The sequence below is a fragment of the Ambystoma mexicanum genome, chromosome 5q (genome assembly GCF_040938575.1).
Source record: "Ambystoma mexicanum isolate Mex_15411 chromosome 5q, UKY_AmexF1_1, whole genome shotgun sequence".
NCBI classification, from domain to species: domain Eukaryota; kingdom Metazoa; phylum Chordata; class Amphibia; order Caudata; family Ambystomatidae; genus Ambystoma; species Ambystoma mexicanum.
Genome location: NC_090933.1, coordinates 1,312,248,661 through 1,312,262,524, shown reverse-complemented (window position 1 = coordinate 1,312,262,524; position 13,864 = coordinate 1,312,248,661). Strand labels below are relative to the sequence as shown.

General features: G+C 54.6%; 1 protein-coding gene across 6 annotated transcripts in view; it reads right to left on the bottom strand.

Annotated features, from left to right (window-relative positions):
• The window catches only part of LOC138498068 (solute carrier family 52, riboflavin transporter, member 2-like), a 308,844-nt gene that overhangs the window by 44,087 nt on the left and 250,893 nt on the right, over positions 1 to 13,864 (bottom strand). For all 6 annotated transcript variants that reach the window (XM_069621915.1, XM_069621918.1, XM_069621917.1 and 3 more), the window contains one exon: positions 12,348 to 12,471. In XM_069621915.1, coding sequence (XP_069478016.1) covers positions 12,348 to 12,471 — 124 coding nt within the window. The remainder of the gene's footprint in view (positions 1 to 12,347; positions 12,472 to 13,864) is intronic.

Here is a 13,864-nt window from a genome sequence, read left to right as displayed (position 1 = left end):
GGCGGGGACGCTGACAAGTCCAGAAGGTCCGGGAACCATATCTGCCTCGGCCACGCAGGTGCGACGAGGATCATCCTGCACCGTGACCTCTTGAGCTGGTTGACGAGCCGGATTAGCAGTGGCAAAGGAGGGAACGCGTAGAGGAACAGGCCCTTCCAGGGGAATGAGAAAGCATCGCCCATGCTCCGCGCCTGGGGAAACCTGCTGGCGAACCTCCGGCACTTGGAGTTCGTCGCCGTCGCGAACAGGTCGATCTGGGGTGTGCCCCACCGTCGGAAGAGGCGATCCACTAGATCCTGCCGTAGTTCCCACTCGTGGCACGAGCGCAGCTCCCTGCTGAGTGAGTCGGCGATGGTGTTTTTTATCCCTGCCAGATGAAACGGCACCAGAAACATCCTTTGGGCGACGGCCCAATGCCACAGGTCCTGCGCCTCCTTGGACAGTGCTGGGGACCTGGTTCCGCCCTGTTTCCTGATGTAAAACATGGTGGTGGTGTTGTCGGTGAAGATCCTCACCACCTTGCCCTTGAGGGACGGAAGGAAGGACCTGAGGGCCCAGAACACTGCACGGAGCTCCAGGACGTTGATATGGAGGGACTTCTCCATCGGGAGCCAAAGGCCTCTCGCGTGCAGATTTTCGGTGTGCGCTCCCCACCCTTCCAGGGAGGCATCCGTGGTCACTGTCTCCTGGTGGTCTGGGGTCTGGAAGTTCATGCCCGCCGTCAGATGCGCGCGGGTGCCCCACCACCGGACCGCTCGGCAGAAACTCTCGTCGAGTGTGATCCTCTCCTCGAAGCCGCCCGTCGTTTGGATCCAGCGCGCGTCCAGGAACTCCTGCAACGGGCGCATCCGGAGCCTGCACATGGGAATGAGGTAGATGCAAGACGACATCATTCCGAGGAGGGACTTGATGGACCTCACCTTGGCCGCGTCGGAAACCAACATCCGCTGTACCTTGCCCAGGATGGACCTGGTCCTTTCCTCCGACGGGGAGGCCAGAAGGGACACTGTGTCGAGCTTCGCTCCCAGAAACAGTGCGTTTTACGCGGGTACCAGGTGGGACTTGGCGTAGTTCACGGAGAATCCCAGGTCCGCGAGAAGTTGGACGGTCCTTGCCGTGTGCTCCACGGCGAGCTCCCTCGTCTTGGCTCGGCTGAACCAGTCGTCCAGGTAGGGGATCAGACGTGGATCCCCTCGCGGCGCAGCTGCGCCGCCACCGGTGCAAGGCACTTGGTGAATACCCTGGGTGCCGACCGTAGTCCGAAGGGGAGGGCTTTGAACTGGTAGTGACACCCTTGGACCACAAACCTGAGGAATTTTCGGTGCCCCTTTAGGATGGGAATATGGAAGTAGGCATCCTCCAAATCAAACGACGACAGGAAGTCTCCTTCCTCCAGCTGACCCAGGACGTGCTGGAGGGTGACCATCCGGAACTTCTGCGCCTTGATGAACTTGTTCAGACGTCGCAGGTCTAGGATGGGGCGCCAACCTCCCGTCTTCTTCTTCACGAGGAAGTATCTCGAGTAAACTCCGGAGCCCCGAAGCCTCTTTGGGACGAGTTCGATGGCGCCCTTCCTGAGCATCGCCTTTACCTCCAGGAGAAGCTGAGGGACGTGAAGCTCTTTCCTGGCCACGGGGGGGACGCGCGGGCACCTTCTTTGAAACTCGAGCGCGTGGCCCCGGGCTAAGGCGTCCAGCACCCAACGGTCGGTGGAGATGGACTCCCACACGCTGACGAAGCTCGCCAGCCGGCCTCCCACCGGGGTGCTTCGGTGGGGGCCCGACCCCACGGCTGCAGAACCCCAAGGGCCCGGGCCGTCTCAGTGTCCGCTTTAATGGCCTGAAGGGAATCGTCCACTGTTTTCCCAAACAGGTTGTTCCCATCGAACGGCATGTCCAGGACTCTGGTCTGTACATCTTGACGGAAGTCCGTAGCCTTGAGCCATCCACGCCGCCTAAGGCACACGCCGTTGCCCAACTGGCGAAACCCAGTGTCGGCGATGTCCGTCGCAATAGTGATGGCGTGGTCCGACGCCACCTCACCTTCCTGTAGGATCTCCAGGGCATCCACCCTCTTGTCGTCCGGTAGGAAGTCCAGCAGGGGAGCCAGTTTGTACCATAGCTCCCTGTCGTAGCGGGCCACGATAGCCAAGGCGTTGGCCGCTTTAATCGTCGTCGCTGCAGACAAGATGACCCTGCGTCCCATAGCGTCCAATTTCTTTCCCTCGCCGTCCGGTGGGGAAGTCGATGTGGAGGCCGCACCCCGCCCCCGCTTTCTTCCTGGCCGCCGCGGAGACGACGGAGTCCGGGGTAGGCTGCGCCCGGAGGCACAGGGGGGCCGCGTCCGGGACCCGGTACTTCTTCTCGTACCGGTCTCTTCTAGCTGGCGTCATGGAAGGGTTCTTGAGGAGGGCGAGGCCCTCATCCCAAATGTCGTCCAGTAGAGGCACCGCGAGGACCGTCTTCCTCTTGGCCTCGCGCCGTTGATAAAGGAATCCTTCCTTTTTCTTCTCCTCAGGGCAGAGTTGGAAAAGCTCGGATGCCCTGGCGATCATGGAGTGGAACGATCCAATCTCGTCGGGCGGAGAAGCCCTGGTGGGAGGTGACGACGGTAGATCCTCGTCGTCCGTACCCGTCGCTGCCGTGTCAGTCCCCGTATCATCCCCTCGGGTGGACTGGGAGGAGGGCTGGACGGGGCGCGACTGCTGAAAAGGAGGTGGAGGGTGAATCCTTCTTTTCTTGGGCGGGGGAACACCAGAAGGTCCCGGTTCAGGATCCCCCGACGGGAGAGGTTCCTCCGTCGGCAACGGTAGTCTCGTCCTTATCTCTGAGCATAAGGACTGTATAGCCAACAAAATGGCCGCCGAGTTGTCTTGCGGCGCTGGCAGAGGGGAATCCGACGGGCGATCAGGGGCCCCGTCGGCACCCTCGACGATGTCGTCGTCACCTGCGTCGGGATCCATCCCGACGGGCCGGTCTTCTTCCACGCCAAGGCCGTGGCTTAAGACCTCGATCAGCTCTTCCTCCGAGGTTGAAGCCGAATCTACGACGATGCCCTGCCCCCCCCTTTTTCTTCCCCGCCGGGGATTTCACGGGGGTCCTATCGATGGGCACAAAAGAGGACTCCCTCCGAGGTGGCAGGGAGACTCTGAGCCCCGAGGTCGCCACCACTGGTGTAGCCTCCACAGGCTGAGCCAGGGCCGCCGCGACAGTATCGATAGAGGGCTTGGCCGGATGGATTAAGGCCTTCACCACCTTAGGTGCGCTCACTGCCTTATCCTTGAGGGGGGGGACACTGCCTCGCTCCCCCTCCGATGGGGCCTTCGAGCTCGACCGGGGCCTCTCCAGGAGCTTCGCCGGGTGCTCGCCCTTCCTCTTACCCGACCCAGAGCGTTGGCTCGTGGCTGAAGGTGCCGGGGAGGGTGCGCCCTGCCTGGCGCCCGTAGAGCCCGACCGTTCGGCGCTCCCGGTGCCAGCGGACTCGCGGTGCTTGGCCTTATGTTGGACCCCCGTCGCCGGGGCGTCCTCAAAGGTCTTAGAAGACCGCTCGGATTTCTTCCTCTTCTTCTCGCCTGACGGGCTCTTCCCTTCCAGCCAGTTGGCGAGACGTTGATGGCGGTCCTTCATGGTCCGCTCCGACATATTGCCGCAAAACGCACAGTCCTTCTCCACGTGCGTCTTGTCCTCATGTAAGCAGTAGAGACAAAAGGAGTGTTCGTCCTCCTTAAAGACGTTCTGCAGCTGGCATCCAGGGCAGATCCTGAACAGCTTTCCGGGCGTCGAGCTTCCCTTCTCCTGGGCCATGTCCGGGCCTGAGAAGCTTCTGGAGTCCTCCAAAAGCGTAGCTCGACGAAATCTTCACCCTTGAGGGGCGCAGACGAATCCGACACGGGTCCCCGTTGATCGGATGGAGAGTCGGTGGAGCTTGAGGCTCTTTTGACCGAAAAAATGAAGTTTTTGAGAAAAAACGTGAAAAAATAGCACTAACGCTCGAGAGCAATAGCACGAGGATCCCAACACATGAACGTGCGGTAAAAATCTGAAGATGGCTGCCAGAGGCGGTGCTTAGGTAGAGGGCAGTCATTGGCTGTGGTCAGTATGACGCAGAGACCAGTGATTGGTTATTACTACGAAAGACAGATCAGAAACGAAACTGATACTGGTTTTTTCTTTACCGAGGATTCCCAGCCTGACGACGGGGAATATTCATGAGCATGTGAATCCATGCCAGACCCCATGCTGGAGAAACACAGGATGCTCCTTCCCTGTAGCCCGGCATAAACACAGGATGCTTCCTCCCTGCATCCCGGATGTTCCCTCCCTGCAACCCAGCACACACACACACCAGATGATCCCTCCTGGAAGACTAGCACACACTGCAGGTTCCATCCCTGGAAGCCAACATACACCAGATGCTCCCTCCCTGGAACCTGCCACACACGCCAGATGACCCCCCCCTCCCTGGAACCCTGCATACATTGCATGTTCCCTGCGTGGATCCACCTAATTACATATGTATTTTTCTGCTGTGAGATGGCATCCCTCTGCCGTCTTCTCCTTTCAAGCAAAAAGAAAGGAAGAAGACGTGGGCCGTGAGTGTGTGGTCGCTCAATGGCTTCTTAGCATGTTCCCTGCGTGTTCTGTCCCGAGTGTTCCGTGTGTCAAGTAGTCACAGTCGGCCGTCTCTCCCATGGGCATGGACGCCCGGTGCCTCTGTGTCCAGCTGCACCTCCTTACCCGTGTCTCACTGGTCCTCCTAAGGAAGGGCACTCCCCGTACACCTGGCCTTCTGGCCTTTTTGCATATCCTGAACGTGCAATATTACTAAGGCCTAGATGGCTTCCCGGGCTCCAGGGCCAGATGTTGCCAGCACTAGGAGACGAGCATCCGAGCTCAGACTGAAGCCCTTCCTGCGATTGCTAGCCTTAGAAACAGGGCGACACGCGGTCAGGCAATGTTGGTTTAACAGGCCTGTCTCTGCCAGGCATTGAAATGGGAAGAGATTAGACTTCACGCAGGATAACCTGGGCATTTGTCCATTTGCTATGCCATACGCATACCCAATTTCTCATTCTTTTAAGCCCATTTTCCTTACCCCTCCAGTAAGGTGCTGAATGAGACATTTTCTTTTTGTTTGGCATAACAAGGCTGCAGATTTATTTTCACCTATATACAAGCACAGAAAACAGATATTGAAAATAGCTCCAAAGGTGTGGCGACTGCTCCCCATCCTGCTTCCCCCTTTTTTCCATGTCCATTGTAGGCCCAACTCCCCCAAGACCTTCGAGTCTGAGAACCGCCTGCCCTTGCAGGTATTTCCGGACTGGGGGAGCGCCATTTTCTGAGGGGAAGCTGAGCCCTCATTGCTACCGCCAGACACCCCCGCCGTTTTAGGCTTCTAGGAGGCGCTGTCCAGAATGAGCAAAGCCCCTTCCGGTTTAGCAATGGCTCATTCGGAGTCTGTCTCTTATCATTGGTCGCCACAACACCGCCACGCCAGAGTGGGTTACCGCCCACCGTGGCTCCCCCCCTTTCCTTGCTCACAGTTCCAGTAGCTTGGTGCACACATTCCAGAAAAAGAATTCCATTCCCTGTGCTGATAAATGCACTCCGTCTCTTAAGTAATACTCTGTGGATTTGAGGTTGATCAATCCATGTCTGATGTGCTGAAAGCCGCTTCCTTTGCAGAATTTAGCCACCGCACAATTCAACTTCCTCCTTGAATTCTCCACAGCTGCGTGACTATCCGCACCCTTCCATTCCTGCCTCGGAATGATTTCCGACCATACGATCTTGGTCTCCCACCATTTGTGCCAATAACTCCTGTAAAGAAGACATCATTTCCCTCAACAAGTTCCCTCTCCTCAAACTAGTCATGTCGTTGCCCCCGAGGTGCACCACCAGTACCTCGGGCCTCGGCTGCTTACCCAGCAGTTTGTGCATGTGTCCCCGCAGTTGTGACCATTTCATACCTGGCACCCCATGCCATTGTACCCGGTATTCAGCGGCGGTCAACTCGTCCTGCTTGGACATCCAGCTTGCCCCACCCTTGACACAAATGAATGGCCCACCACCCAAACGGACCGTTGCTACTAAAGGGGAGATTAGGAGATTTCCAGCCTGATATATCGTTTAAAACAACCAGATTTCCAAACTCCTATAGCATGATAGCCTCTGCGCCTAATCCCATCCCTGCTGCTGATGTGGCTGCCCCTCTCCTAAAGGAATGCGTCCAGTACACCCCCATTGAAAACCCAGCCTTCGCTAGCGCCATGTCCATCCCTTGCCTGAACTGAAAACGGCTCAAAGCTGAACCGTCACTATGCATTAGGAATGGCTCCCCGCTTCCTGTGTGGAGCCTCCACTTCAAATAAGTGGTTACACACCCAACTGGGCTGGCCTGGATGCCCCCCAGTGTTATGGTCCTGCCCTTCACCGTCTGGTCAGTCTTGGATTTTCTAATAAAAATGCACACCTGGTCACCCTTTATACCTACATCGCCCATCCTCAGAAAACCCAGTCCTTTACCTTCCTTCTTGACGGGCACCAATTTGCTTACCCTTAGATCCCCGAAGAATTCCAGTGAAAAGGCTGCTGAAAACAATGCTTTCTCGTACTCGTCCCTACACACCCCAGCCAGGCTCTTGATCATCTCATGCAATTTCCTCATGTTGATGGGCCGCCTTTCATCAGGCTTGGTTTTAACCTGTTTGGCCCAACCCTTCATTGCTCTGACAATATAAATTTCTTTCGTGGGATCGGCCCTGTCCCCTAATTTGTAGAAGTGCACAATGGCTGCCAAATCATAGACAACCCAAGATCTGGATCTTCCTTGATGCCAACACCATCCCACAAAGGCTTGCATGGGCAGTTCCTTCTGAGTCTCATGCAAAGTGCTGTTCTGAAAGGCTAAGAAACGCTCACTCACCCTCTGCATCTTCGCACAGTGTCTGGTGCCAGTGCGGAGTTGATCAATGTGCTCAGATCTCCCCAATCAAGCCCCACCATTGTGTTTGGAAGGGTGTCATCCTCGTATTCGCCTCTGGGTGGTTTTCCCGAAACCTTGCCCACTGCAAACGAGAAAGAGAATCAGCGGCCACATTTTTAACCCCCGGGATATGCCGTGCCCTGACCTCTGTATTCAGCTGCAGCAAGCTCCTTGTGAGCTCCCCGAGTAGCTTAAGCGCTCTGCCATTCCTGCTTGTGCTTTGATTAATAATCTGAACCACAGCCAAATTTTCTGACCAGACCATTACCTTCTTATTCTGCAGCTGCTTGGGCCACAACTTAAATGCCGCCACTATCGGAAAAAAAATCTAACAATGTAATTTCCCTGGTGGCCACTCCTTTTGCCACTGTGCTGGCCACGGTTGCCCGCACCATCTCCTTCCCAAGATGGCGCCGAACCAGCGTGCCCCCGAAGAGTCGGTGAACAGTTTTAGGCCCCCGTTGTGCCCCAAATCCTTTCTCCACAGCAACACACCATTAAAGTTGTCCAAAAATTCATCCTACATTTTGAGGTCTTCAGTCGTACGTGCTTCCCAGCATGCTGTAGCCCCACCGTTTTTAGTTTCCACACTTCCCGCAAAAACATTTCCTGCTGGGATCACATTGCCTTCAAAATTCAGATTGCCAGCCAAAGACTGTAGCTCCTTCTGTGTGGCTTTTTCTCTGCCCAACATCCCTGCAATTACCGGTTTCAGTTTAGCCACTTTGTCTTTAGGCAGCCTACATTCCCCAGCCCTTGTGTCAATTTCAATCCCCAAAAAGGTCAATGTCGTGACTGAACCGGCTGTCTTCCCACTAGCGAGGGGAACCCCAAACTCAGCCATCAATCCCTGAAATAACCCCATGAGGACCTCACAGTCCTGTTTTCCTTTTCTCCCAATAAAAAGGAAATCATCGAGGTAGTGGAGTATCCCCCCCGAACTTTGACCGCACTGAAAATTCCAAGAAGCGGCTGAATTTTTCAAAATAAGAGCATGAAATTGCACAACCTATAGGCAAACAATTGTCATAAAAGTATTCTTGGAGAACCTTGAAACCTAGCAGGTGATGGCTGTCCTTATGTACAGGGAATAGGCGGAATGCAGACTATGTCCGCCTTCCCCATGAGGGCTCCCCCTCCCGTTGCTTTTACCAATTCAACCGCCTCATCAAATGATGAATAGTGAACCCTGCATTGTTCCTCTGCAATGCCATCATTAACGGACTCGCCCTCCGGAAAAGACAGGTGTTGGATCAATCTGTACTGGCCAACCTCCCACTTGGGCACCAGACCCAGTGGTGACAACCCCAAGTTCTCAAGAGGAAGAGAGGTGAACGGGCCTGCCACCCTCCCCAACTGTAACTCTTTCCCCACTTTCTGTGCCAGTACCTCGGGCATAGCCAATGCCGACTTCAAATTGCAAGCCTCCCTTGACCCGATGTTTCCGCTGAAAGGAATCTTAAAACCCCACCTGAATCCTTCCGACAAAAATTTTGCATCAGCCCTGTCGTGGTATGCATTTAAAAACGGAATCATGGCCTGCAAACATATTGGTGTTGGTAGGTGTTTTTTAATCATGCTTGCTTTTTTCTTTGGATTTGGCACTGCCCTTCGACTTCCCTTCTCTGCTTGAGGAGCTACGCCCCCGCCACCAAGCTTGTGCCCTTTGCGTGCTGGAACCTACATGCATTCCCATAGGTGCACTTCCCTTCTGCCTGCTCCCCCTGGTAGCAGGAACGGTTATTCCAGGAGGAGTTCCCTCGAAAGGAGCCCCTCCCTCTGCTTGAGTAGGTCCCCCTGCCTCTACCGTACGCTGGCATTTCTCCAGGAACCTTCTCACCCAATGGCCTAGGTGGTACCATTTTCTCTATGTACCTGCCCACGTCCACTTCATCGCAGGTCATTGCCGGCCATACTTGCATCTTGAGTCTAAAACCCCTGTCATAATGAATCCAGGCATCGTCCCCATGCTTCAGATACTGTTCATGAATGTATTGTTCGTATGCAATCATTGCCACCCCGCCCTGTGGAAACTTCTCTAACATGATGGTGGCATACATCCGAAAGGCCCTTAACCAATTATAAATAGTGAGCTCCACCTTAGGTCTCCCTCTCCTTTTCCTTTTCCCTTTGTTGGTTCACTGAAACCCTGCCCCACAGGTTCCATCCCCACCAGATCCAGAATTTCCAGAAACTCTTTCCTCCATACCAGCTCTTCGTATGCTAAGGGGATGTGCCATGCTAGAGCGTTCGCCGCCACCCTGGCCAGTGCAAATCCTGGCATAGGCCTCCCATAAACTGTGGCATTGCTTACAATCTCCTGCCCTTGACCCGTGATTGATGACCCCCACTGCCACACCTCCCTGGCCCTCCATTGCTGCCGGCATCCTGACATTATTAACCCCCGTCCCACCAGCTCCTTGACCCCACCAAGGCGTCCCCCCGGGCTGAGCTGCAACTGAGGAAGTTGCTCCTTCTGACCCCTGCCTGTCTCCCCCACTCAGCCCTAGCACGGTTACCGTGACAGCCCGACCTTCAGCCACTACCCCTTGATCTAAGACCATGTTTCCCCCTTGCTGATGGATCGCTTCAGAACCCCTGCCCACCTGGTTAAAAGCATTATTATTATTACAAAGCATCTGTCCATTCACCCCATTTCCCCATGCTCTCATACAATCCATGAACATACCTTTAACCATCTCCAAGGTGGTAGGACCCTCAGCTGCTACCGCCGATGTGGCTACAGGTGCGCCGCAAGGACCTCCCATCGTCACTGGAGCCTCAGCAGGTAAAGGCGCCGGTGTGGCTGCAACCTCCTGCACCCTCCCCCTACCCTTGGGGGTGACTTTCCGTTTTCATGCAGCTTCAGCCTGCTGCTGGCTGTCCGCTTTTTTGGTCATCACCCCCTTTCTTTTGCTGACTGGCTCTTCTTCAGTGAGCTCCTCAATGTCCTGACCCTCTCCCTCCTGGGACTGTACTTCCACCCATGCCTCCTTCACTGGCGTTGGTGGGAGCAACAGAGGTGACTCGGACCTCTGGCTGCATCCTGCAACTTCTACCCTCATTTGAGATGCCATCTGCTGCATCCAATTCGTGCCATATTTGTCCCCGACCATCCGTGCCATTGCGAGGAAGGCCTCCAGGTCATCCCTCTGCTGCTCCTCCAGCCCCCTCTTCTTCCCTTGCGCATCCATTCCCTTCTCTGACTCGCGTAGTGTAGCTCAAGCGACGTATACAATTTATTGCTGATTGTTCTGCTCAATTCCTGCCACAGAGCCCAGTTTGCGCAGCTCTTCTCACACTCCACCGCTTCCTCGCTGCTAATCGTCCTCTGCCTTGTTGCTGGCAGGTCCAAAACGAGCCCGCTTAGCGCAGCTGTACTCCCTTCCAAAACTTCATTTTGTCCCTTTTATCACTGCAGCTAGTGCGCTCCACCAGTTGCAGTGCAGCACCCCTTTTTAACGTCTCTTTCCCGCTCTTTGTGCAATGTCTTACAGCGCTTCTACCGTTAGCAAGCCCACGCCGTGAATCGTTGCGAGCCCCGCAGCCCCTGGCCGCCTCTGACCGGCCCGCGTTCCGCTTCCTCGATCAGCTGATCGGTGCGTCCTTCCTCCTTCCGGTGAGCGCCACTCGCACTGCGATGTTGTCCTGCGGCCTCCGCGCTGCTCCTCTGCCTCCAGCTCCTATCGAGTGGTCACTGATGTTTGTGCTGCTTCCTCCAAGCCTCGGCCGGATGAGGCGCTTCTTCTCCTTTCCTCCGCCTGCTCCGGCTCCGCTTGGTGTCTGCTCCTCCAGCTGGGAATCCCTCCTCGACCAGCAGCCCCCCGGGACAGGAGGCAGGTACTTGGGGAAACGAAATCCTCTGCAGGCGCAAAAACGACACAAACTAACTGAAACGCAATCCTCCAACGAACTCCAAAACGAAATCCTCTCCTGGTTGGCGGGCGCCCGGCTGCTGGAAGAGCTGCAAGTGCTCCTGTGCTGCTTATGAAGCCCCTGCTCCGCACCTTTCCATTGCTGGCCCTTCGCGGGCTTTTGGTGCGCTTGGCGCTTCTTTTGGAATCTTCCCGCCCTCTCCCCTGCCCCCGAGGAGGGGGGAGGGAAGAGAGCGGAAGGAGCCTCCTCCATTTTCCCTTTGTGTTTCCGTTGTCACCTTCAGTCTGAACACTGCGCAATTAGAAATGAGGGACACGTAGAACTGACTCTGCTTGAAACAATGGCTACAAGCAGGTGATCTTCGGAGCCATACTGATTAACCCATGCATTTTACATTACCATTCCAGAGCTGCAAAAGCAGAGGTTTGCATGCTCCCATTAACACATCTGTACCCACTTGAGATAAGAAGGTATTTGGGTCAAGTGCCTCATACGCAGACTGGGCTCAAGTCCAGCTTTCACAACTTAAAGGGTAAGATCCTGGCCCTCCAGCTCATCTGTGACAAACACTACTCAAAGGACCAGGTTGCGAACCACACCCCCCAAAACACGGGTTTATCAGACTACACAGTGGCATTGCCAAAGCCAATATCTAAGCATGCAGAGAGTAAAGGCGCCTGCTGCAACCTGTCCATCTGGCAATACTGGTCGCCCCAAGGGTCTTGGTGTGTGGTGCTGCTGCTGAGTGGGAGGAGTTGCAGTAGGGTTTTCATGGCTGAAGGGAGGGTAGATTGCTCTGGATTTGACACGGGAAAGGGGTAGCCAATATCCCAGCTCCCCCCCATTGCACCTCCGGGGATCAGCTTCTTACAGCAATCAGGCAGGACTTTCCGAACTGGGAAGAGCAGTTGCAACAGTGAGTGGGTGATGGGAGCAGCTGCTCAAGTGGCGCCTGTGGAATATTAGACATGGGAGGGGTGCACACAGCTGCGTGCGGTGTGAAGCCATTCCTAAAAGCACCCGATCATATGGCTGGGTTCTTCCCTCGTGATAGTAAAGCTTGACACCCACGTGAGTTTTTAGGCCCCCATTACTGTGCATGCAGCAGGTGCAGGTCTATGCACAAGATGGACAACATTCAGCCACACTCCTACGCTTTTTGTTCAGCATACTACTATAAATACAAATATATATATGGAAATATTGCCGTTCAAGCACCTAAGAAAAATCTATTTGAAATTTAGGCTGAACGTCTTCGCAATTAAAGAAATCAAAAGGCTAAGACGAAATGTTGGAATGGAGGACCTTAAATGTCGCTTCTGTCAGTGTTAAGATGAAACATTACAACATTTGTTTCCCCATTGCACTGAATTGAGAACAAAATATTTCTTTCCATTAAAGGGCGCAACACTCATCGGTACCAGGGGGGGGGGGGTGGGGGGGGATGGGGCAGAGTGGATGTAGGCGAGATAATCTGTACTTACCACCAGGGCCACTCCTGCAGGACTGCCCACCAAGGGCGGGCACGGGCTTAGCACAGCAAGGGCCATCAGGTAGGTTGCAAAGAGGCCCCCCAGGGCAGAGATGACGCCCAGCGCCAGGGACGACCTGCAGAGAGAAAGGACACAGAGGCTGAGAAGCAGGTAACATCACAAAGAAAGAATGGGCAGCCTGAGGCTAGGAACCCCAGCAGCCAGTCCCAATATGTCCCCCATCATATGGGAAACACCAGTCTTCCCCATGGGAATAGGGCAGTCGGGTGTTTCCTGCCTTATCCAGTACCTTTCACAGTCCTCCCCCAACTCCATTGTATTGACAAACTCTTTATCCCAAGGTCCCCCACCAACACCCCAGGTCAATGGAGAAATGCTTCCTCCGCTTCTCAGAGCAGGCCAGGGTAGAAACGGTGTTCCCTCCCATTGTACTCCTCTGGACAGAACCATCTCGGTGCAGGCCAGGGTAGAAACATTGTTCCCTTCCATTGTACTCCTCTGGGCAGAACTATCTTACAGCAGGCTAGGGTAAAAACATTGTTCCCTCCCATTGCATTGTACTCATCTGGGCAGAACTACAGCAGAATTACCCCCACCTGTCCCAAGCCATAGTCATTTTACAATTTTGAAACAAACTTCAGGAACAGACATTTCGGTAAAATAGCCAAGCTGTTTAAAATTGGGTCTGAAAATGTTTCAGCTCCCTAAAAAACAAAGGCACGAAGGGCACTCGTATTTAGTACACATCACCATGCTCCATGAGTTCCCACTTTTTGGGAGGTAGAAGGCCTGAAGCATTTATTAGGGTCCTTCATAAGCAATAAGCAGCTCTGGGAGGACCCTCCTCCCCCTGTGGACGGCGCATCCACCAGGCCACTAGGTGCAAAAGAACAGCAACTAGGCAGCCTGGCTTCCCTCCAGGGCAGGTGGCATCTAGTGATACAAAGGTGGCCCGGGGGACAGCCAAGCCAGCGCTCTCAGGAGGGGAGATGTGCTAAATACATGTTTGACAGGTGGTTCCAGGCACCCAAACCAACCCAATATTATGACCATGTTTTACGCCACTGGAAGAACACATATGTACACCGGAAAAGGTTTTACCAAAGAACACATATTGCTTGTATATATGTGGCTGGTCAAACAATTAATGCACAACGCCTTATGTGTCAAATGGAATGAACTCCAAGGAGTGTGCCAGGAAGCATGGCAGTAATGAAATGGTGCACTTCCGGGTCAGGAGAAGATGGCTGCGCCAGTGACTAGACGGCATTGCCGAGCAGCCACATCACGCTGTCCTGAGTCCCGAGCAGGGGCAGCCCTCGGATAAGCGGAGGAGCAGACATCTACAGGCCAACACACCCAATGTAAATACGTTGGCGGGATGACCTTGTGGCCCCCAGGAAGTCTGCTAGATATTGGGACAATGTTGAAGGCACGACACAGAGTCTGTCTTTTGTGCTTGGTCGTGCAAACACTGCCACGCCACTAAGTGGGTTACCGGCCACCGT